At 32.7% G+C, this 26,289-nt stretch overlaps 1 protein-coding gene across 1 annotated transcript in view; it reads left to right on the top strand.

The window, feature by feature from the left end:
* LOC129216331 (endochitinase-like) overlaps nt 1–26,289 on the top strand; it is a 58,090-nt gene that overhangs the window by 15,390 nt on the left and 16,411 nt on the right. Inside the window, exons 2-3 of the mRNA XM_054850541.1 lie at nt 24,430–24,639; nt 25,291–25,553. Coding sequence (XP_054706516.1) covers nt 24,430–24,639; nt 25,291–25,553 — 473 coding nt within the window. The remainder of the gene's footprint in view (nt 1–24,429; nt 24,640–25,290; nt 25,554–26,289) is intronic.

Here is a 26,289-nt window from a genome sequence, read left to right as displayed (position 1 = left end):
CCCAAGACAGATGAGAGGTTCACCTACCTTTTTTACTGGTTATCTCCATCTTTTTAATTTTGCCAGTTACAACCCTTTGCTACTAACTGCAAAACACGACACATCCGGCATTTTTAATCACGTTTCATTGTGGAAAAGCTAGGGTTACTAAGATGAAGTTTCGAAACATTGACAAATATCGCCAAAATGGCAAGAGTTTAAAGATCAAAGAACATTTAAATACCCTCAATAATGGCAATTAAATATTTTGATTTCATTAAAACATCTAGCAAGAACTTCCTTCTTGCTGAATTTTAAAGTATGTTTTGAGATGCAGACGAGGTTTTGAGCAGCAGGATGCAGCACGCTTTTTTTTAAATTCAAATGTTGAGCAAAAATGCAGAAAAAAAGTGCATGTTTTATGCAGTTAATAATTTCGTTCTGCTAATAACTGCTCACTGTGAAAAGATCGCAAAAAGGCGATATCATGCTGAAAAACATGACGCAAACGCGTCCTTTGATCCAACGTAAGTCTGTCTATACACCTGTATAATGGCACAAGCTCTATTTCCCAGCATGGGTCGCATCCCCCATGGGGGGCAGGATTCAAAAATTTGAGAAAAGAAGTGGGGGAATTTTGATCAAATCATCAAGGTCAGCATTCTTCAAAGAGCTCTTAGAAAACGTAACAAAGACATGAAAGCTATGATACTGAGAAATAATACTGTTAACAGAAGAACAGACAGAATAAATGAAAATGCTGAAGTACAGCTTGGTAAAAAAACTGAAAACAAAACAATTCTCAATAATGGCAGAGGTGCCCATCCCCCCAAAAGCAAGGATGCACCTCCCCCCAATACTACAAAGCCCCCTAAGAGCTTGAGCAACCCTCCCATACCTCCCCCCCCCCCAAAAAAAAAATTGAGAAAATGCCCTCAAAACAATCTTTTTCTAAAAATTTCAATGGCGCAGTCTGGTGGTTCCTAATGGGGACCCCAGCAAATGGATGAAACAATTTTAAGAGACTGACCGTACTTGTAACTTGCGTAATATATGGGGCAAACCATTGTTTAGAGAAAACATTAGTACACACATGATGGTCAACCATTTGGATTACGACGAAAGTACCAAAATCCAAGCGAATCCGAAAACAAGAAGTGGATGAAATATCGCTTTCAAAATTTATCAACAAACCGACAGTATGAGTTTTTAACTAGCAACAATAAAAACATTTTTAATTCAAATTTTCGAACTATACACAACTTTATGTGAAAGTAAAATCACAAATACCTGAAATGTTCCACACTACGTTATTAAACGTTTTAGAAGTGTTATATTAGCAGCTGTTTCAATCAGCTAAAATTTTCGAGGGGGGAAATTCTTAATTTACCCAGTAAAATTCTAATTTTTTTCGAATGATAAAATACTAAAATTCAGATATGTCATACGGACATAAGACCTAATGAGAAGGAACAGTAGGCATCATCAAAAAGTAATTAACAAAATTTAAAAAAAGGAGAAAGAATGCCATTGTTGCAATATTGTCCCCAAATTTGCCGAATAAGAATTTTTTTTTGAGGTCACGGTGACTCCCCCCCCCCGTGACCTCCCATTACGATGCCCCTGATTTAACTTCCAATTATTTTTTAAATTAAAATTCAACTCATGTTTGAAAGAGAAAATTGCATGCGTTCTAAAAATGGTTCATTAAGATGAAAAATGGCTCTGAAAACTGGAGTATGTCTTGAAAAACTATCACGTCTTTCAAAACCAGTTTTCAGTCTACTGATTAAATTGCATTAATAAAAATATTACTCATCTATCATAATACATTCCATTTCTTCATTAATATTTTTATTTAATGTAAAATAATCAATTAAAAAACCATGTCATTTAGTGTAATTGATTATTCACCTCTCTAGAAAGTACATCTCTCAACACTGTATATAATCTCGACTCATAATTACCTAAAATTAGCTGAAGAAAACCGTTAGTGGATCGAAAGTTTATTTTTTGCTTTTAAGAATCGTTAATAGAGATTCAATCTGGTTCGTAACAAAAGTGGGTGGAGGAGATTCAGGGATTCTTTGCATGACAAAGTAGTCCCCTTCACTGATAAGACAATCGATTATCAAGTAATGAGTAATCGAACAGTCCATATCTACCTTAAAGAATCTTCCAGTTTTAATAATAAATTAAATTGTTGAGAGTTAGTATATTTGTTCCCGCAAAAGTTGTAAACTGTATCAGCATTAATAATTATCAATTAGAATCTAAACTAGTTCAAAACTAGCGGTTCTCGAACGATCTTGCCCGTGGTAGAAAATTAAAAAGACATGTGGTTCGCTTGTATGTTAAAGGTAACTTCTGTTATGCGTTCAATAATATTACTTCTCAAGATCACTACATATATTCGGCAGAGGTGCCCCCCCCCCCCAAGAGGAAGGGCAACCCCCTAAATACCACGAAGACCCCGTCCAAAGTAAGATCCCCTCCAAAAAAAAGAGAAAAATACCCCTCAAAACACCCCTTCCCCTAATTTCAATAGCGCAGTCTGCGTCATGACCCCCCCCCCCCACCCAGGTGAGAATCCCTGTATTCGGCAGAATTGAAAATTTGTCACTTAAGAATACCTGTACATTTTAGACTTAATTCGTCAACAACTGCATTTTTTTCGAGAAAAATTCAAAAGAAAACAAAATTATGATTTCACTAGCAAAAATACCCGGCGTTGCCTGGGTCAGTAATAATTATTAGAAAAAATCGTTACTTGCTTTTGTTTTCTGTTTTAAGTAAAAGAATTTAAAACACATCTTTTTGACGTGATTAAAAATCGAGTTTCTTCCTTACCCATAAAACTAAAATAGCAATCAGTATAAAAACAAATTAGTATTGATTAAGAAACGAAAGCACTATATTTAAGCATATACAAATTTAAAAAACATGAAATTAATCTTCTCATGTTTAAAAAGATTAATCTGTTGATACTTTTTTTTTTTAACATGGAGTCGAAAACCTTCTCTGTATGGCTAATGAAGTACGAAGTGATTAAAAAAAAGTAGCTGCGCTCGTAATCCCCTTATACTTGCTTTAGTTATTTCGGGAAATTTCAATCATTGTGGCTCTTGGTGCGATTTTACCGAATTTGCGAAAGTCGTTTCGAGGTACCTTCAATGATGCTCCCCCATTCTTTCCTTACTTTGTAAAACGATATGATATTAATTTTCGTTACAGAGATATCGTCGCCAGATGCTGAGATATTTTTGGTCACCATAAAATGGCGCTAAACAGTTTCATCCCAAATGTTACCAAAATAAGTAATAAAATTTGGTGATTGTTTGAAATTGTGCAAAAAGGAAAATTAATGAAAGTTTTTGTGCTGTTTATGGATTTGCCTAATTTAGTTGCTGGATTATTTAACACAGTAAAAAAAGTCTTTTGAAAATTCTTTGATTGGCGATATTTTCTTTACATGGTGAAAGCTGAGAAACATTATGACGTAGTCTTCGGCTTCAAAAACAGCAACGTTGAAAAAACTGCCAAATGCATCAGCTACGGAAATCTTTCTGCAAAAATTTTGGCGATCTGCTGGTTGTTTGGATAATGAGTAAGTGTTCAATTAGCATAAATAATAATAAAAACCATTAATTACTTTAAAGTTCCGTTTAAATGGAAAATCATCAGCCAAATCATGTATTATTTGCCAATCTTGTGCAAAAATCTTACTTCAAGATTTGACTTGAGAAAAGCCTTGAACAATCACGAAAAGCAAAGAAAGTCAACAATACAACAATTGTCGCTATCGACAGGGAGTTGAGATGACACACTAAATACTGTATTGAGTTGAGGAAAGCCTTCGAACATGGATCTAAAAAGCTCATAACTCGTTTTTTATTCTACTTAGAAATTTCGAACAGGTGCCATCTTCAGCAGAAAAATCAGAGCTTTCGATGGACATATAATGTAAATATGTGCAAGTATTTTTTCATCCCAATGTTAGAGAATTTATACAAAAATTGTGTTTTATTGCCCCCCTAAGGGGGTTTTGCCCCCCATAACGGGACGAAAACTACCCTATGTGTTATTCTGATGCATAAGCTATATTATTGTAAAGTTTCATCAAAATCCGTTCAGTAGTTTTTGCGTGAAAGAGTAACAAACATCCATACATCCATCCATACATCCATACATCCATCCATACAGACAAACTTTCGCATATATAATATTAGTAAGATATGCTCATTTACTCTTGTTACTGAATTTGACGCGTCATTTTTGGCTTCAAATTTTCGATATATATGTTTTAAAAACTGTCGTAAAATGCTCACCATTTACGACGTCACTTCCGTCCGAATACTTTCGCGATTTTACTACCAATGAAAATGAGAAATTTTACCTTCATTGGTCTAAAAATCGTATAACTTTTAGATTTATGAATTTCAAACACTTTTTTTTTTTTTTGAATTTATATTCATTAGAACAGTTTGGTTATAAGAAAATATAATATTTGATATTAATGCATTCAATTAATAATAAATCAAGCACCAAACCGCAAACTATACAAAGTTTAAACGAAAGACAAAGTTTACATTTGTTCCTGTAATTAACTTGAATTAAAATGCTTTAAAAATTTAAAAAGAAATATTAACATTCAGCAGTAATAAACAGATGCCACACAAATGGGGTGGTTTCCTTCAGTCAAAAGTACTACTTTTAGTCATTAAAATGGATAGAATGAGAAAAAAAAATAACATGGGTCCAGAAAATACTTTAATTTTCCCAACAGTTTTTCTTAAATTATTTTTTTTTTAATGTCCGATTTTTTAAACAAGGCGTGGTCTTTATGACGTCACAAATGATGCACTTTGCCGCATCTTTCTACTACGTTTCCACGTTATGATAATCAAGCAGCGAATTAAAATTGCACTCTACGTTCGATATCAACTATATCGTTGCCAATACACGTGAGTAAAGATGCGAATTAAATATTTAGCTCTGTGAGAGTGGCAACACAGAATGGCATTTCATCATTTGTGATGTCATCGCCAAGAAATGTAAACAATAAAAGCTCACCGATTTAAGTAATTTTTTTAAATACTAAATTTAAACAAATTAATTAAAAAATGGTCAGATGCCATGTTTTTAAGCATGCTCTTTCAGAAAAAAAAAATACTTTAAAAATTTTGGAAACGACCCCATTAAAGAATTTCCAAGTTTAGGTAAATTCGACTAGCTTAAAAAGAAAAAAGATAATTTTTTCCGAAATTCAACATTTTAGAAAGAACATTGCAAATGCGTTTATTAGGTATACTTTATTTTAATGCTTTATTGAACATAAATAAACCATTGAAGTTAAGATGAAGAAAAGTAAACGACTTTTATCAAGCAGCGAAATTGTTTCAATTTTTTAATTTTTAATAATACACAAGGGCCTATGTCACCGTGGAATGAAGTACTTTTTAAAAAACGTTAAAAAAAAAGAACAAAAACGAAGCAAGTAGCAAATAGAGGTAACCATAGCAACAACCACAATTTTAAATTTTAACTGCGAAAATGAATTTGCAACTCCAATAAACTATAGGCGGCTCTGCAGAGACTGCCTAATGGCGGATGAAAAAGGTAAAACAAACACACGCCGTAACTTATAACTTGCTTTGAAGCTTAATGAATGACAGTAATTTTTCATCGTTCTTGTCGGAAGCTTTCTTTTCTATTCTTCTGAAATTACACATCACCACGAACTGTCTGAAACCTGTAATTTATCCCAAAGAAAACACGTGGAAAGGAATGTTTTACCTTTTTCGGTAGTACTGTTGATCCCAGCAAGGTAGCGTATTTGAGCTCTGGAGTTGCGAATTCCATTCATCTTTGATTTTTAATTTTATTCTCGAGCTCAATCATTTAGAATCGTCTGGCGTGCTTGAGGTAAGCCTCGGATTCCGGTTTTCTAAAAACAATTCTCGTCGCTCGCCTAATACTCGTAGAAACTTCGAACAAACTTCAAGTGAAGCAGAAAATTCCAAGCTTTCGGATGACTTAAAAATTTAAAACGTACATGAAATATTTCTCCCCCATATTATCAAATTTATCTGAAAAATGAGCTCAAAACTGGAATAGAAAAAGAACAAAATCGAATTTTCGTAAAAACACTTCAAGGTGCTCACCCCCATGCTGCAAACTAATTTTTTGCCGAATTTAATGAAAATCGACCAAACAGTCTTCGCCCTACGTGCGTAACAGGTGGGATTGAAAGCCTGTTTGTCGTCAAGCAAAGGATCCAGACATACAAACGTTTAAGTTTTACCTTTAAAATATTAAAAATTAAAAGGAAAAATAATTATTAAAAGCGTAAGTATTTATTCATGCACTATAAGTTCTTTAATTATTTTGAGAATAATGTGGATTTGTTAGTAAATAAATCCAGAAGAAAGACACCTCATAGGAAAATAAAGATCACCTTCAATCATAAATAAAAAACCAACATTAACGTAAAAACAGAAGAAAAGAAAAATATCTGTATATACGTGTATAGCTTCACAGTAGGAGTTTAATCCAAAAGTTCGTAAATCTTTAGTTAGGGGGCACAGGTTACCCAGAAACCCCGTGTATCACTTTTTATTGCTATTTGTGTGGTTGATGCTAACGTTTTTATTTATTACTAACTAGCTGCGCTGCCTGCATGGGCGTCCATATGCAAAATTGTAAGGGACGGGGGGGCTCAGATATTTTAACCATGGTTTAACATGATATTCTCTCCATGAAAACCAATTTCAGGACAGATTTAAGTCGTTAAAATTGGACATTTTTAATAACTTATTCATTAATGGCTGGAGAAGAAATATTTTTACATTTTTGCAAAGAAAAAAGTACTAAAAGCAAGGAAGTTCTAATTTCTAAGGGGGGAGGGGTTCGAGCTCCCCTTGCCCCCCTATATGGGCGCCCTTGGTTCCCTGTACGGTCTACCTCAAAAAAAAAAAAAAAATTCAAGCGAAGCATTTTCAATAATCGGGCTTAAATAAAAGAAACTAATGTAAGTGTAAAACTTCCAGTCAACGTTAGAAAAGAGCAATTTAATGACTCAAAATTAAAATGTAGACCTCTTCGGATTTTTTTTCAAAATTTTTAATTCCAAAAATCTGTTATTGTAATGGAAGGTGCAAATATTCCATTTCATGGGTTTTCTGGTGAAACCCCGCCTATGAATTCCCTCTAAGCATCAAAGGATCTCTGTGCCAAATGTTGCAAAAATCAGACATAAACTGTGGATTTGTATAAGGAACATACACACACAACAAATAAACGTCCATTTATGTATGAATATAGATTTTTTGCACAAAGGTAGACAGCAACCCTTTAAAACACCCCCTAAATATTTCAATGGCACAACTTGCACCGGGGTTCTGAACCTGCTGGTCCGGCGAACTGAAACCGCTCCGCGAAAAAATGCAACCGGTCCTTGAAGAATTATACCTGATTGCGTATACTCCACAGTCAAAAAATGAAAATAATACCATTTTGTACTTTTTAAAGTTAACTTTGACTACTTTTCGTAATTTTCTGTGATTTTTCTCAAAGGTTTATTCACAGTGGTAATTATGAATATTAGTTACTATAAATAATTATTTACTTTTATATTTATAGATTTTTGCATAAATGTAGACTACGACCCTTTAAAACAAAATCTAAGTATTTCAATGGCACAGCTTGTACGAGGGTTCTGAACCTGCTGGTCCGGCGACCAACACTGATTCGCAAAAAAATCAGCAGCAAGCAACCGGTCCTTGAAGAATTTTACCTGTTGGCGTATACTCCACAGTCAAAGAATGAAAATAATAGTAATTTGTATTTTTTTTAAAGTTCATTTGGTGAATACTTATCATAATTTTCTCGATTTTTCTCAAAAGTTTATACACAATGGTAATTCTGATGTACTAGTTACTATAACTACTTACCTCTTAATATCCACTATAATATTAAAATCTGTTCGCGTCCGTCTGTCTGTCTGTCTGTCTGAAGATCGATCTCCTCGAGAACCGCTGCGAATCGAGAGTCGAACGAGATACCGATCAATTCGAAATTTTCCAAAGAAAACAATAGAACCAATCTCGTAATTGTACGACTTTAATTAGCGGAGATATTAATTAAAACGTTAATTAGCATAACGTTATTCAGGAATTTTTATTTCTTTCCTGTTGCCATTTTGCGTATGAGCAAATATCCACTATAATATTAAAATCTGTTCGCGTCCGTCTGTCTGTCTGTCTGTCTGTCTGAAGATCGATCTCCTCGAGAACCGCTGCGAATCGAGAGTCGAACGAGATACCGATCAATTCGAAATTTTCCAAAGAAAACAATAGAGCCAATCTCGTAATTGTACGACTTTAATTAGCGGAGATATTAATTAAAACGTTAATTAGCATAACGTTATTCAGGAATTTTTATTTCTTTCCTGTTGCCATTTTGCGTATGAGCAAATATCCACTATAATATTAAAATCTGTTCGCGTCCGTCTGTCTGTCTGTCTGAAGATCGATCTCCTCGAGAACCGCTGCGAATCGAGAGTCGAACGAGATACCGATCAATTCGAAATTTTCCAAAGAAAACAATAGAACCAATCTCGTAATTGTACGACTTTAATTAGCGGAGATATTAATTAAAACGTTAATTAGCATAACGTTATTCAGGAATTTTTATTTCTTTCCTGTTGCCATTTTGCGTATGAGCAAATAAAATTCTAATAATTGTTTTAAAAGAGATTTTTTTGGCTGCTGTCCAAATCTTAAAACAACGTTTCCATCCAGAATTTCATTTCAAATTAGTTTAAAATTGGTTGCTCTATTCGGATATAGCCTTTATTTTATCGTCTGTCCTTTTTTTATTTTTTACATTCAACGTTCTTAACTCTTTTCCTCATATAAAAGTTGTTTCTTTAGCTATGTTTATTGATTGTAGTGTAAGTTTATCATTCACCGGCCTCATATTTTGATACATTTAGGATGTGCGACTAATTATGTTTATTTTGTTGAACTTTTTCCCGTTACATGGGTGAGTTTTCGCATTGCAATAACTTTCTTTTTCTTTCCTGTTTCTATTTTTGAAATACAGTTTGTATCGTTAAAAGAACATGTTAAATTAAGATTGTTTGGATTTCTTTAAGTGAAACAGAGTTGAACAAAAAAATTGTTTTTAAGGATTTTAACTAAAGCTATCTTGGAATCTGATGACTTGGTATTTAATTAATGCTGATTGGTATTTATTTAGTCTTGGTGCTTTAGTTTCACATAATCAATCAAAATGTGTGTGTCATTTTATGTAAAAAGATGATCGTAATTGTACATAAATATTTCAGATATAGTCTATCAGATTTAATTCAGTTTAAAGTGACCAGAGATTATAGTTGATAATGCATATATTTTCATCTTTTGTGCTAATTGAAAATACTCATAACTTGTATCATTGATAACTATGATTAACGTTAAAGAGAATTTTGACATAAATATGTTCTACTGGTGTTTTACAAACCTTGCATTACGCGTATTTATTTACTTCTTAGCGCTTTAGAAACTGATGTCAGAGTAATACAAAAACATCAATTGGACATCTCTTTCATTTTTTAAGTAGCCCGTGCAACGCCGGGCACGCAGGCTAGTTTAAATACTATTAATTGAATCATTCTAAAAAAATTTAATAAAAAAATAGAACCGACTTCGAAAATGCTCTAAAAAGTGAAAAATAGTTTTATTCTTCAAACACCATCGATAATACTTTTAAACATAATTTTTGAAGTTGACGCAAAAACAAAAAGTAAAATCCAGTGTAACCATGCTTCGTTCATATTTTTTTCAGAAAGTCATCCAAAGACAGGAACGAAACATTTATACCGTTACTCAAATATGCTGTCATCAATGCATAATGTATGTGGTAGTGAAGAAACTGGGCCTGGTTAAATTTATAGTTGTAGTTGAGTCATGGCTGTGAATGATTTTATCTATCGTTTTTGCGCCAATTTCAAAAATTTTGTTTAAAAGTATTATCGATGGTGTTTGAAGAATAAAATTATTTTTCACTTTTCAGAGCAATTTCGAAGTCGGTTCTATTTTTTTATTAAAATTTTTTTATTTCATTCTTTTTAGTGTAAATGTACTTCAGATATAGTAAGAAGTTACCATCACGAAACTTCACCTTATTTTTATCATAAAAATGCACCATGCTTTAAAAAAAAAAAAAACTATAAACACGCTTCAAACTTTAAGCGATTGGCACTAAAATTTATCTTTGTTCATCTCTGGAATTCATTTGTGGGTTAATTTAACTATAACCATTTAAATATTACGTTTTTCCTCACTAATTTACATTTCACGGCATAAAAGTTTGCTTGTGATGAAATCCTGTATCTTCTTACTCAGCCCAGATCATCTGTTATTGGCATAGATGATAACGATAAATATACTACTATATAGTTGAATCAAACCTAACCTGGTAGCATTGTGAAGTCTAAGCTTATATCCTAATCACTGCATTATATCGCTTCTAAGTTAAATTTACCCCCACTATAGAGCCAAGGCTTCACTCGATGCGTGTCTTATCAGGCTCAGTCATTTCTCAAAAGATCAAAGGCGCCGCCTTGCCCGTAAGATGGCGCTGTAGTATAACCGGGGGAAATCATTTGTTTACATTAGCTAGTTAACGTATTATTTCTGCTGTAAAAAGTGATGTTTTTTCAATGTTTAACGTAAAATTTCATTGACATGGTTAACCGATGCGTAGTACAGGTGAATTGATGCCGGAACGGCGTACCTGGTCTGTTTTTCAAGGAAAATAAATTTCCTTTTCATGTAAAGCTGGTCCCAACTCAGTATTCAACTATTTCTCATTGTCGTTCACTTCTGGTAAAATGCATCCCTGAAGCACAGGGAACTCCAAAGCATTTTGAGCCTTGGTCTCACTTTTAGTAAGTCGGCCCCAGGGATTACGTATAAATTTTTTGAGACATTTAATGTGAGTTGATATCGAGAAGGGTTCGAACATTACTCTTCCTCTAAATTTAAAACAAAAAAAAATGTCTGAGAAGGAAACCTTGTTGTTTATAAATTATATAGTATTTTACTGCATATTTAAAGGTGGTATTTAATGGCGCAATCGTCAAGATTTCGACAATAATTGTTTTATTTTCACAATATCGGTAAGACTGTAATACATATTTGCTCTTTTGATATTATTTAGTTACAGGTTCGCGCTCAGTTTGGTGAATTTTCCCTTTACCTTTATTTGGCGAAAACTGAAAAATTGCATTTACATCATCGTCGGCGAAAATTAAAAAATAAGGCTTACATTGTCGTATGTTTGCTTCTTTTTTTAATTTTACAAAATTTACACTTTCAATTTTTACTTATGACAAGGTTAATTTATTCTGCTGATTATGTCACATAATAATGGAGAATTGAAATTGATTTAGCGAAATATTTTAACGAGATTTCTCATGTTATTTTAACATCTCGTTTTTTATTTGGCGAATTATTTTACTTTGTTTCGATTAAAAGTCCGCGAAAAAAAAAAAAATAGCATACTACTTCGAAAAGTAAATAAATTCGATAATCGAAAGCATTTAAAGTTTTATTACATATAATTTTACTACCTATAAATTTATTAAAAGTTTCAATAATCCTCTCTGTAAATGAAACCACCCACGAAACGACATTAAAAGTTTCAGTAAAATATAAAAAAAAATCCGCTGAACAAACTATATTTGACAACAATGAAAGCTTCATTTTATTGAAACCAAAAAACCGAATACGGGGACAACAAATAAAATGAAAAATAATCTCCAAGAGTTGAAATGCATCGTGACGCACATATATGTAATTCTTTGGCGTCACAAAATTTGACAGCATTATATTTCTTGCCATTTAATACTCACATTAAAATCATGGGGGAATTATCGAGTTGCGGAACATGTGAAATTGGCGAAAACTTTTTCTATTGCTAAAATTGCTGTCGCCAATGTTTGTTCTTTTGATACTTTGATGGAACTTTTATTGTTTTTTAATTAATTAATACATTTATCTGGCGAATTATTTTACACTTTATGGATCCTTGGCTGAAAATAGTAACATGGTTGCTTCCTAATACAGTTTAGTTTTGATTTGGCGGATTACGAAATAGCTTAATTTAATTTTCCATTTTTTTAATTTTTTTTCATTTTAATGTAACTTTTTATGCTACTTAATGGCTTTTTTTTTAATTTGATCTTTAACAAATAATTTAAAAATTTGTGGAACTTTTGATGTTTTTTTGCGCAATAATGTATTTATGTGGCGAAGTTTCTCCCCTTTAAATTTCCTCACAATGAGTAAACATTGGAATACAGTTTACCTTTTTAACAGGCTTGTTTTTATTTTTTTTAACTGTTATTATTATTTTTATTTATTTATTTTTTCAACAAGCAAAAGTTTTGTTCAAGAAAAAAAAAGGAATTTTTATTATTATTTTTTAAAGGCTGGAATGTATAGGTTTATAAAAATCTTTGAATGAAAAGCTGCCATGTTTTCCTTTTTTGAAATTTTTATTGGCATGTTTTTCCGGGTGAATTCATTACTGTTTCAATATACTTTAAAATAATTTAAATTTCTTGTTTTTTAACATACAACGTACTCCTTTGTGATATAAATTGTAATTTATAATGATCGATACTAACGATCAGTTTTATGGCAAAATTTTTATTTGATATGTTTTCTACTTACTTTTCTTTAGAAAAATTGTATCTCTATGCATTTTTTGTGCATTTTAATAGTTCTTATTGTAAAAGAACTAAAGATATCTAATTGAGCTATTCACCATTTTCAGAATATGTTTTTAAAAAATAACTAATTTTGAACTAAACTTTAAAGTATAAGAAAAAAAATACTAAAAGCTCTTTGAATGTTTCCATAAATATATTTATCAACTAACAAAAATATCCGGCGTTGCCTGGGTTAGTAATAATTATGAGTAATAATCGCTACTTTCATTTGTTTTCTGTTTTAACTGATAAATATATTTATCAGTTGTGCTTGATGAAGCATATGTAATTAATTTTTGCATAATAAAACCAAAAAAATACTTTTTCTTGATACAAATTATTAAGCATTGTTCATACGTTTAATAGACAGTATGGTTTCGTCCATAAGATGTAATGTTTAATTATATAACATTACGCATTATTTCATTCAGAGCCAAACTTCCAATGTTTGTTTTTTATTAATTAGAAGAAGAAATTACCCCCCGCCCCCCCCCCCCAAAAAAAAAAAAGAAAAAATAACAGTATTTCCAAAACATTTATTCTCATACGTTTTCGAACAGAAAACTTCTTTTTAAGCTCGTTTCAAATTGTTATTCAATGTATAAATTGCAATAAATGCTCACTCCTATTTATATTTATTGAAGGTTTGCAGTTACATTACTCAAATAATTTTGAAAATGCTTATTGCGAAAAGTTGGAATAATTAATCACAACGTTTTTTCATACACGGAATTTACATTGATTTGTCTTCCTCAGCTTATATTCATCTGATTTTGTTTCCAAACTTAATTTTTCTTGAAAACAAAGTTTCATATTTTTTCACTTTTTGCCTAAAATATCTTTTCAAACACGTTTCCTCAGGAAGAAAAAAATCGCTTTTAAATTAACTCAAATACTTTTGAACTCAATTTTGAATAACTATTCTCTTTAAGAATAATCTTATCTGTTGTTTATATAGTTAAAAGTTGCCACAAAATCCACCAGATGTCACTGGAGTCTGACCAGGTTTTTTGTTTGATTGATTGGTTTCATACTACAACTTTTATTGAAATGACTGAGCCTGATAAGACGCGTATCAAGTGAAGCCTTGATAGAGCAATGACACTGAAAAAACTTGATGCTTGCTTCAGAGAAGCCTTCATTCAAAATTATCACTGCAATTACTATTAATATTATTGTTGTATGGCACCAAACTTTTGTAACAATAGGTTTTATATTTAATCATTTGATAGGGATATTGCATGAAATTTACTGTTTTTTGACCATAACTTTTTTTTCTAAAGAACAAATATGGTCAAACAAAGTAATGGGACCTAAGTTGAGCCATCTCCTATCCATTAAAAAAAGAATCATCAAAATCGATTCACTAGGTGAGACGTTATGAGTGGACAAAAAAAAAAAAAAAAAATACGGTATGAACTGATAACCGCCTCCTTTTTGAAGTCGGTTAAAAATTAGCTGGTAACTTATACAGGAGCACTTTAATACTAAGTAAACGCTTTTTTTTCCCCTTTCTTTCTTTTTTTTTTCGTAAAACAAAATAGTTCTCCGGTCCGCGAAATTTTCTTCATGTTTTTACCTTTTTACTAGTCAATAAAAGTTCAGAAACGCTGGTCTGCAAAATAACAACCCCCCCCCCCTCTTTTCGTGAGCTACCCTAACTTGTTCCGACTTTTTATTATTTAATTCAGGTTCGTCATTTCAATTTTTTCCAGGTGGCAAAAGGTTCACTCAATGCAAATTTATCGGAAAGCAACAAAAACCACGCCCACTTATATCATTATTGCTTCCCCCCCCCCCCCCTTATAGAAATGACGCGTCTGATCTAACTGTTACTCCTTAAGTTTCAGCACAAAAATTTAAATGTCTCTTTTATTTTAACAAAGATGCTAGTTCCGTCGATAAGACAGCCTATTATTATCTAATGCTGCATAATCGACACTCGCTCTCTGCGGTTCAAGCTCTCATCGGCCCAAGCACTCAGCGGGTTTCGGTTTCGTTCCAGAAGCTCTTCAATTTCACTTTTGAGGTGGATCCCTTCCGTCTACATGGGAAAGCACTTCGTCAAGCTAATGTTCCAAAGCAAAGACAGGTTCCAAGAGAGAAAAAAAATCCGCTAGGAATCTCAGAACAAGAGGTTAGCAACCTGGAAAGCAAGCACACACCTTGACCTTCAGGAGGCACCAAACCAAAGTTCATCAGCTTCGAAGAAATCAACAGCAAAAGCAAAAATGGAAAGTTTATGTGATGAAGATGCAACACTCTCACTTGGTTCAAGGTCTTGGATGAGAGTAATTTTTTTCTTTTTATGCTTTCTTTTTTGCCCGGTGGAAAAGTCATCAAATATTTCTAGAGGGGGGTATTTGATGTGGAGCAATTTCTCAGCTAGAGTTAGTGGACGCTCCGGTCGGGACGAAGATCTGCATCCTCATCAGCTCAAGCGACTATCAAGTAAGAATCTTCCTATTTTGAATTAGATTTTTTTCTTTAGTGCAAAAATACTATGCATGTTTGATTTTTGATTTATAGCAATTGATGCCTGAGTAGAAATCAATTTTAAATATTTAGTTGAATATTTTATGCATTAGACGATTATAGAATGTTTGGATTTTAAAATGAAACTTTCGTTGAAAAGAATGAATGCTAAAGTGTAAATCGCCCATTATTAATGATTCATTCCGTTATGTAGAGGTGTTTTGTTTCAAATCATCCCATTTTGTTTTTCACTTGAAGATTATTTGTATTCAATGATTACAGCATGTTTACATTTTCAAATGAAACTTTCTATGACTTTAATACTTGTTAAGATGTAAATCGTCTCTAATATATTAATGATTAATTCCATCATGTAAGGATGTTTTTGCTTCAAATCATCCCATTCTGTTTTTCTCTTCAAGATTATTTGCATTCCAAGATTACAGAATGTTTCGATTTTCAAATCAAAATTTGTTTGAAGAGAATGACTGTTAAGATGTTAATCGTCTCTAATATATTAATGATTCATTCCCTCATGTAAGAATGTTTTTGCTTCAAATCATCCCATTCTGTTTTTCATTTCAAGATTATTTGTATTCCAAGATTTCAGAATGTTTCGACTTTCAAATGAAAATTTGTTTGAAGAGAATTACCGTTAAGATGTAAATCGTCTCTAACATATTAACGATTCGTTCCTTCATGCAATGATGTTTTGCTTCAAATCATCCAATTTTTTTTCCTCAGTTTAAAAAATATAATAATTTGGACCGTTGCTAAACCAGATTTATTATTATTATTATTGCTGTTGTACCAAATTTATTATAACTTTTTAAAAGTAATTAGTTTTAAGAGAAGAATACAATTTAAAGGTAAAAAAAAATAATCCTAAGCAATAGGTACAATTAATTGTTAAAACAGTCAATTTTCCAGCGCTATAATTGCATGCATCCAAAAGTTTAAAAATCATGAGTAATATAGTTTTCTGGTATTTATAAAGCTTTGAATTCTAATTGCTTTATTCTCTTGAACTTGTTTCAAGGTTGATTAAATGCAATTTTTGTATCCAATTTTTTGCAGTTTATATCGCTGCCTTTTTTATCTATTCATTTTATAAATAAAAACTTTTTTTCATACATTAACCGAAAAACGCCAGAAAGAGATAATGTCATTCAAAGCTAATGATTTTCAAAAGTGCAGATATTTCTCTTTTTTTTTTCTCATGCATGCATGGTACTTTTACAAGATGCGTCTTTGGCAAAAGTAGCTGTGTTTTTGAAAAACATCGTTATGCAATATTAATGCGTAATGCGCATTTCCTACAATCAAAATATTCAGTTTTTTTTTCATATTATTTTTTTAGATTCTACTATTTTGTTCTGTTGAATGCACCTGTCGAATTTTCTTTGAACTGGTCTGAATCGACAAAGACATCAAAAGATGTGGCTGCAAGCTGTTATAATTGGCATGCTTTCCAGATGTGCCCTCTCTGCAGAACCTATATACAGTCGACCAAATAGTAAGCAAATTCTGTTGATTCGCTGTTTTTTTTTTTTTTTTTTTTTTTTTATACAGTAAATTTTGTATCAAGTTTAAAAAAGATATTTAAATATTTGGAAAAAGTATGTAGTAATGATTCGTATTTCATTCCTTAAAAAAATTTATCTTAAAGAATTTTTTTTAAATACACAAATGCATATACGGCGTGATGGACGGACTTTTGCAAAGAGCGAAATATTTAGCTCCGATTGTCGTGTTTTCAAAATGAAAAAGAAATCAGAGCATATGAACACGAGGCAAGATGACGATAACAATTTTTTATTCTTCACAAGCGTGAAAGTATGTCTACTGATACTGTCACGTGAAACTTTTGAGAGGAATCTTAATTTGTAAAACTATGTAATTAGCATAAAAATGATCTTGAAATTTCATGACATGTCGAGTCACTTTTGGAAAACAAAATTATTCGTCATCTTACCTCCCCCCCCCCCTGCTTCCTCCAAATATGGGGCAAGGGCAAGATGACGATTTCGTTTATGACAATAAGAAACAAACATATTTGCTTATAATGGAGCATTTATCATGCATAATTACAATTTTTGCGCAATAAAAACATAGCAGTAAGCAATGCTAAGTAACTGGGAAATATACTTTTGGGTCATTCCATAGTGACTAACGTAACATTCGCAGCTGATTTTCTTACTCTTTTTACCTACACCGGGAGTAAAAATAAATGTTTTTTGCTTTAATATGCAGATTTAAAATGTACAAAGTGACTATTTTTCATTTCTACCAAGAATTTGAAGCAAAATAAGCGCTGGTCGGTATTTTTTTGCCAAAAAAGGCATTGTGACTAACGTAACATTTTTGCAACCCTGAGAAACAATGCTCATGTTACGAGGCAAATTTTTCTGAAAGTTACGCAGGCATTTAACATTGGCCTATATATTTGTAAGAGGTAAACAGTCTATTTTTAAAAATATACTACAGATTTATTGCACATAAATCTTTTTTGGCCCTTAATGGTGCGTGTACGAAAAACTGTGTGTGACTAACGTAACGTGACTAACGTAACCATCGGATAACAAGCAATGAATGCATATAAAAAACTTTTTGTAATTAATCTTTTGCTCTTATATTACTTTTACACTTTTTAGGAACCTCCTTTGCGTTGCATTATGGTTCTTTCTTTACTTTTTTTCTACATTAGTGTAAAAAATTAAATGGAAGGATTCAGTTCAATTAACTCAATTTGAATGTGCGAAAAAAATAAATAAATAAATAAATAAAAACTGCTTTTACAAACTGAATAATATTATTTTGGGCTAATTAAATCTTATATATATATCACTTTTAAAAAATTAACTTTATTCATGTTGATAGTTTCGCCGAATTCTAATATTCTGCAGATATACTAATTATCGTCATAAGAAACTCCTAGTACTTTTCAATGGCATATTATTTTTCAAGGTTTACTAATTCATCGAACGAATAGTGCTGTGCATCCTGAATCAAAATGTAACATTGAAAAAAAATATTCAAACATTTTTGCAGAATGAATTTTATTTCCGGATATCACCGCAAATGTTTGAATTTCTAAATGATCATTCTTGCATTTTCTGAAATATATGGCAGCAGTGCTTATTCTCACTGTATCATGTAACATCTTCAAATGTTTTCCAACGAGCTGCCATTACTTCATTTTAATAATAGGTGGAGATGTATTTTCTAAAAAATAGACGTTCTTCTTTGTTAAAACTGTCTTTCTATTTTCTTAATTATTTAGCTTGGATTCTTGCGTTGAATGCACGCACATTCAGCAGAGTACTCATTTTGCTTTACTCACCCTTTTTTTTAATAATAATTCTTTAAATTGAAAGTATATTTTTAAAGACTTTTAAAAAAATATTTTTCTAAATAGACAGAAGGTCTACAATGTAATATTACTGGTATTTTTCACCCTTTATATTTTTTATCAATATAGAATGCCTACTTATTCAAAATTGTTCATGAAAATGAACATTCATTAAATTAAATAAGTTTTAAATATTAGCAGTCATTTTTAAAATGTTATGTTAGTCACATCTCAAATGTTACGTTAGTCACACTAATTATTTTATATCTACTGATACAAAAATAAATATTTTGCACTTTTTAAGTAGATATGACATAGATGTAAGAAAATAAAAAGTGATGTTTGGTTCAATCATCTGGTTTAGTTTTTATGCAGAAAAAAGTTCATTTTCGTGACTAACGTAACGTAAAAATTTTCAGTAAAATAGCCAAACTAATTAAAATACTTATCTTATAATGTTTGCAAAAAGAACAGTCAAGTTCATTGGGCCAACATCTAATCTTTTAGAATAAAAATAGTTCTTTTAAAATTTTGCAAAAACTTTTACGTTACACAAGAAAACTTAGACGCATGTTTTTAGCGTATTTTAAGCCTTTTCTACAACCTCGCACGTTTAGAGCCAGAAGAAAAATACCGAATGAAATTTTTGCAAACTGTTACTGGATTAATGTGCTAGAAAGTATGCTGAATGAAATGATAAGTCACAATTAGGGCTTTGCTGAAAAAAAATTTCTGAGGTTGAGGTTGACATTTCTATGGAATGACCCTTTTCCATTATTTTTGTGTCACGTTTAGATGTGACACAAAAGAATGATCGAGGGCTTGACGAGAAAAACGTTTTCTGAGGTCCAAAAAATAAAACATCCAATGCTATGGAAACCCTACCATAACAATATAATTTTCTCTGCAATAGATGACGAGTTTATCGTCTTGCCCCATGAGGCAGATATTTATGAACTATCATTTTAATTAATTAATTTGCACTTCAATGAGAGAAAAAAGCAGACTGTGTAACTAAACTATGTCATACATTATTTTAAACAATTAACGAAAATAAATATGACGTGTTTGGAACTGATGAGACTTTATGTATGGTGGTTAAAAATTAACTTCGAAAAATCTTTAAACAATTAACACTTGATCAACAATAGCTGAACCCATTGAGCTACACCTGCTCTAACCTCTGAGAGCAGGTAGAGCAGGTTAGAGCAGGTGTCTAACCAGCTCTACGGCTCTAAGCATTGAAAAGAGATAAAATGGAGGGAGTGAACACGCATTCGTGAAACAGAGACCCCAAGTCACTTGACAGATTTTAACGCAAAGCATTGGAAGAAATCAGATTTCCTTCAATAGTTTCTAGCAAAGCGTATCAACTATTCGTCGTCGGTGAATCACGTGACTGGAGGGTCTTTGCCTCAGCTTTTGCTAAGCCAGTGATTGGACATGCTCCCTTTATTTACTAAATCCTGCTCTAAGGCCCTAAGGCTAAGGCTCTAAGACTCCGGCTCTAAACGATCTCTACTAACGCAAGAAGGAGGCGAAGCCCCCTGAAGTTAGTACACTAATCCGGCGCACAGTGTGGCATAGTGGGCAAAAATCCACCGAACTCGCGGGTTTTGAGCTAGGATCTTCTATTATAGCTCAAAATGCGGCAAAATTCTTCGACTATTTTGTAGTGGTGCTACAATTTTGAATTTCTTAACCCTCTAAGCCCCGCAGAGCTCAGAATGGACCCAAGTCGCGATTTTGAAAACTAAAAAATATGACCATATTTTTTCCCTGATATGTGGCTCTATGTTTAGTACAAATCGAGGAATTGGATGATAAAACACAACTTTTGATCGCTGCCGCGTGTTTAGAAATGCTTTTTTCCACCGTATAAGTCATTAAAAACATGATTTTTCAGGTTTTTTAGTTGAAAAAATGGGTTTTAACGGTCTTCACACATCTTTCACGCAAGAACAAATTTATATTTTAATTCTAAACTACAACTTTTCTATCATTTTCCAAAGTTCAAAAGGTAAAAACCTCCCTAAAACACCGAAAATTGCTCAAAATCCGAATTTCAGCTTGAGATCCTACCATTGCCCACGAGAATACATCTGTGCAATAGTGGCAAACAGCTTATTTTATATGTATACATTTATGTGTAATACATTTTGAGAATAAATCGTCTGCGTTCGAATAAAGACCTTTACATTTAGAATTTCCTAATGCTTTTGATGTTTTTAAGAGAATTTAATGCATTAAAGTAACAGTTGAGCAAACGGTGTAAACGCAAAATTGGTATGTTTGTCTGTTTCCTTGGATTAATCGTAATATTAGTATTGTAACAGGTATGTTTAGTCTTCTACATAAGTATACAAAATGGAAAACTTTGTCCTCTGTTGCATAAATAAGTATTTAAACAAATTATGTAAATTACATTTTTTTTAAATTAGTATCTGCGTGTTAGACCAACAAAACAACAATAACTTTATTATAAAGTTTGATTGAATTTATATTAAAGTTAAAATAACATGTCTTTACTGTTTTTCATACTTCTAAAGTGAAAGCTAATGGACACATGTTTGTAAATATTCGTTTTTTTAAATTAAATAATGTGAAGTAAAATCATGCTGTCATTTATCCTTTCAGTACTACCTTAAATTTAGTTGCATTATAACCTATAAATGATGTTGTTAGGAACAACACAGAGGCTAAAAAGGTTCATCTGAGAATTTTTTAGTTTAAAACATAAAAATTTTAACATGTGTTTTTACATTTTAAATTAGAATTTCAACAAAAACACTTACGTTAAAGAGTGAACATACCAGTTACAATTCCAAGATTACGATTATTCCGAGGAAACAGACAAACATTCTAATTTTGCGTCTACACATTTGCTCAACTGTTACTTTAATACATTAAATTTTCTAAAAAAAATTAAAGAATTTGAAAATTCTAAATGTAAAGGTCTTTACTTGAACGCAGACGATTTATTCTCGAAATGTATACACATAAATGTATACATACAAAATAAGCTGTTTGTCGCTATTGCACATTGACAATGGTAGGATCTCGAGATGAAATTCGGACTTTGAGCGATTTTTCGGTGTTGTAGGGAGGATTTTACCTTTTGAACTTTGAAAAATGATTGAACAGTAGTAGTTAAGAATTAAAATATATAGTTGTTCTTGCGCGAGAAATTTGTGAAGACTGTTAAAACCGATTTTTTCAACGGAAAAACCTGAAAAATCATGTTTTTAATGACTTATACGGTGAAAAAAAGCATTTCTAAACACCCGGCAGCGATCAAAAGTTGTGTTTTATCATCCGATTCCTCGATTTATACTAAGCATTGAGCCACATATCAGGGAAAAAATATGGTCATACTTTTTAGTTTTCAAAATCGCGACTTGGGTCCATTCTGAGCTCTGCGGGGCTTAGGGGGTTAAGAAATTCAAAATTGTAGCACCACTACGAAATAGTCGAAGAATTTTGCCGCATTTTGAGCCATAATAGAAGATCCTAGCTCAAAACCCGCGAGTTCGGTGGATTTTTGCCCACTATGCCACACTGTGCGGCGGAGGGCGGTTTGCACGAGACGGGCGCCGAAGTCTGCTAAACTGGCGGCTAATCCTGGCGGCTAGTAGTACATTAAAAATCAAGATTAGTGGTCGCTACTCGCCACGCGGTGACTGAATAAAAAAAGTGGACTAAAAATTTTAGTATCATTCGCCACTTTTCCCAACCGTTTAACTTAATTATTGTTAACGACATTAATTAGCTAAATTAACCAGGGGTGTCCATCACCCCCCCCCCCCCAACAGTAATGGCGTATACCCCCTCTCTCCCTAAATTCCACGAATACCCACAAGAACGAGAGCCCCCTCTCGTTTGAGTTTTGTTTGAAAACGAAAAACTTTTTAAAAAAATACTAAGAACTTATCATAATGCACTCAAAAGGATAAAATAACTTTTCTGGGTCAGAAAGGACAATTGAAGTGTATTCCTGTAGTTTTCAATTATTCCAAGAAAAAGACTTCACAAACGAAGAAAAGTGCGCTCAAGTCATTTCAAGTCGAACTTTCCCATTAAGAAAAATATGCATGCTTAAAATTTATGATTGAAAGCTAGATAATGATAAAACAGTCTCTACAAGACTTGAGCCGCACTTTTCTTCGTTTGTGAAATCGTTTTCTTGAAATAATTGAAAACGTCAGGAGTACTTAAATTGTCCTTTCTGACCCAGAGAAGTTATTTTATCCCTTTGAGTGCATTATGATAAGTGCTTAGTATTTTTTTTTTTTAATTCTGTTATTTTTTTTCTTCTTCTGGTTTATAAAAAAAAGTGGCAACTAGATTAAAAAAAGGGATTGGTGACTAATGAATTTGCAACTACTCACTACTGGCGAAACGAAAAATTTACCACTCTTCAATTTTACATATCGTTCCGAAGCGCAACTTTTATTACAAAAATGACATCTCATGATGTTGTTCTCAAGGAGAGCGAATGCTAGGTGTTAAATATTTTAAAAAAAAATGTTTTTTTTTTTTTTTTTTCAGAAGAACTGTGTCAAACCCGTCTTTAAAAATAACCACAGATGATTATTTTCTACTATAAAAATGGCGCATTTTTTGGGACGGGAACAATATGAAAACGACAAACAAATACACAAACCTTACAGGTTCATATCACAATATATTCTATCCAATGCTCCCACGTCTGGGTTTTTCCACCCAAATCAGGGCAAAAATTGAATTTAACTACTCCAAAATTAAGATTTTTTAAAACTTCATTGAAAAAGAATCTTCTCCCAAATGAACTGCATCAAAATAAGTTTACAAACTCACTTATTTCAGAAACTGGGAAATCAACTAATGGTGCAGCAGGCAATAAGTAGGTGTAACCAGAATTATAACGCATAACTTAAATGAGGACTAGCAAAAGAGATTATTGAAGGGGCTAGCCATAAATGAAACGATTTTTTCTAAACTAACCGCACCTTTTGGGCGATTGGACTTAAAACTATATCAGAAATAGTTACAGTCTGAGTACCATCTGTGAGTCAACTTTTGTTTGAAACATTGTATTGTTTTTTAAGCATCCCCTCGGAGCAATTGGTGGAAATAGATTATCAAAACCCGTTCCTATTAAGATACATCCAAACACAAAGTTTTGCTTAAGTCCTTGAATTACATCTTGAGGTTTCAGATTATGTTTAAAAAGAAAATAGCTTCAGTTTCCTTGAAGCGATTGTGCCCAAAATGTAATCAGCGTTAGATCTTATCAGTATCCCTCAGTTTACCAATTTTTCTCAGTATTCCACGAATAATTTTTTCAAATATAACAGCCATGCTTACTGCCAAAAATGTTTGATCGCGTGATTTTCTCCTCATCCCCCATTGGAGTAATTAGCACTAACATTTAATCAACACCAGTTCCTATGAAAATCTATTTTTCTTCCAATTACTGTTAGAATCCATCAACGAACTTTTGAGATATAAAAGTCACGCTTAACAAGTTCGATTCTTGTTCATCTCAGACCAGTTGGTACTTAAATCTAATCAGTACCCGTTCAAAATGAGGTGCACCCGTACATAAATTTTTATTTGATTCACTGTATTACTTCTTGATATTTTGGACACAATAGTAGAAAAAAAGGAAAATCATAAACCACAAAAGCCATTGCATAAAAAACGGAAATCTATTTCCATTTTAGAAACTTTGGAAGCAAGAAAGAATGCGTCCAAATATTTCTAGTTTTGAAAAAAAAAATTTAAAGTCAAAACAAATTGTGAAAATTTTCAACTTACAATGTGATATTTTTATAAGCAGTAATATTTACGTTGTTTTTTCCAGGCATCGAATTATACAGCACTGGATTTCAAGATCGGGGCAAAGTAGTTTGCTACTACAGTGCTTGGGCATACACAAGGCCAGAACCATGGGACTATGACATCGAAGATATCCCAGGGGATCTGTGCACAGATATAATATATTCCTTTGTCGGTTTGAACAATCAAACATGGGAGCTTTTCAGCATTGATCCGGAGTACGACTTAGAAAATGGTAAAATGCTCTTTGAAAACATCAAACTTTTTGAATAATTCATGCAAATTTAGCTCTATAATCAAATCGTGTTAGTTGCATTGTTTAAGGGCACGAACAGTGCGTTACGTTGAAAAGACAGAGTTACAAAGAAAACTAAAGACGTAACGACATGGCTCTCAGCCAGCCGTTTTCGAACACAATGCAGCGGCACAAATTCTAAATAGTACCTAAGATTAAAACCTTCTCAATCTTAAAACCTCAAGATACAGAAATAGAAATAATGTGCATACAGAATAAAGCGTGCCGATACAGATTTATACTCATTTGCAAATTGAAAGTACCGAAAGTTTGTCCTCTTGTTCCTTTTGTTCAGAACAGAGTAAAATAGAAACTAACATTGATCTAACTTCAGAGAAAAACCGCTAGGGTTTCAACAACTCGGGTTGCAGTGTTACTAAAATTAAACACATAATAACAAGTTTCATTACTGAAATATACAAAGTGAACAATGTATAAAACTTTCTCAACGTTTAAGTTCAATGTTTATATTCAAGTCAAAAATTCGAAATTTAATTAATAGCAACCAGTTAGTTCATTTTTTTCTTCATGTCCTCAACCTTTTTTTTTCCCCTTTCAAACATCTGCAAAAAATTTTTTTTTGATTTCCAGGAGGATACAAGAGATTCACTGCTCTCAGGGTGAAACATCCACACCTGAAGTTGCTGCTAGCCGTTGGAGGATGGGCCGAAGGAGGACGCAAGTATTCCGACATGGTTGGAGAGAAGTCCAGAAGGGACATTTTTGTCAGAAGCGCTGTCAAGTGGGTCATGGACTTCGGATTCGATGGATTCGACCTCGACTGGGAATATCCAGGCGCTTCAGACAGGGGAGGAAAATATTCGGACAAAGAGAATTTCTTGAAATTAGTCGAGGTAAAATTTTAACTCTTACATAATTTCTTATCCTCTACTTTATTCAACAAATCAGAGAACATCAAAGGTACAACCAATAAAGTACATGAAATAAATGCTTAGAAAATGAAGCTTGTAACGTTTTCATCTCGCGTAAAGACAGCAAGAGAATGCATAGAATCTAAGAGACGTTTAATATTTACAGCTATTTTACAATTATTTTATGTTACAAGATATTTGTGAACTTCTATAGCCCATAGTCTGTCTCTCAATTCTTTGCTCAGTAATGGCTTTGCTCTTTGACCTACTTAATTTTCCTAATATACGGGATCCCTTCGGTGGGGGGCCTGTTACTGTTTACGCCAGACGCGCGGTGAGATTTTTCCTGCTACCTGGGATTTGGAATCGCGATGACAGTGGCCTGAAGAATGCTCCCTATAGTGTCACAGACATCATCTATCACCCCTTTCTCAAACGGAGAAAGTTTATGTGCACAACAAATGTCCAGGGTGGTCATTCTAAACTACTTACGTTTCGACTTCGAGATTTCCCGTCACGTGATCGATGTTATCGAAAAAATCTCGCAACGTTGAATTCTGAACAGCTCGCAGCTGTCTTTCGAAGAGGCGCCGATTTTTTCGATTAGTTTGGTCGGCCAGGAGGTACACGTGACTTCTTCCAACCAATGTCCTTTCAGTGCAGCTAGTTTTGTTTTGTTTAATTCTTGGACGGAAAAGCGCGAACTTTGACGACTGGC

The sequence above is a fragment of the Uloborus diversus genome, chromosome 2 (assembly GCF_026930045.1).
Source record: "Uloborus diversus isolate 005 chromosome 2, Udiv.v.3.1, whole genome shotgun sequence".
Lineage (NCBI taxonomy): Eukaryota > Metazoa > Arthropoda > Arachnida > Araneae > Uloboridae > Uloborus > Uloborus diversus.
The sequence above is the reverse complement of the archived record's forward strand: the minus strand, read 5'-3'. Positions and strand labels throughout refer to the sequence as shown.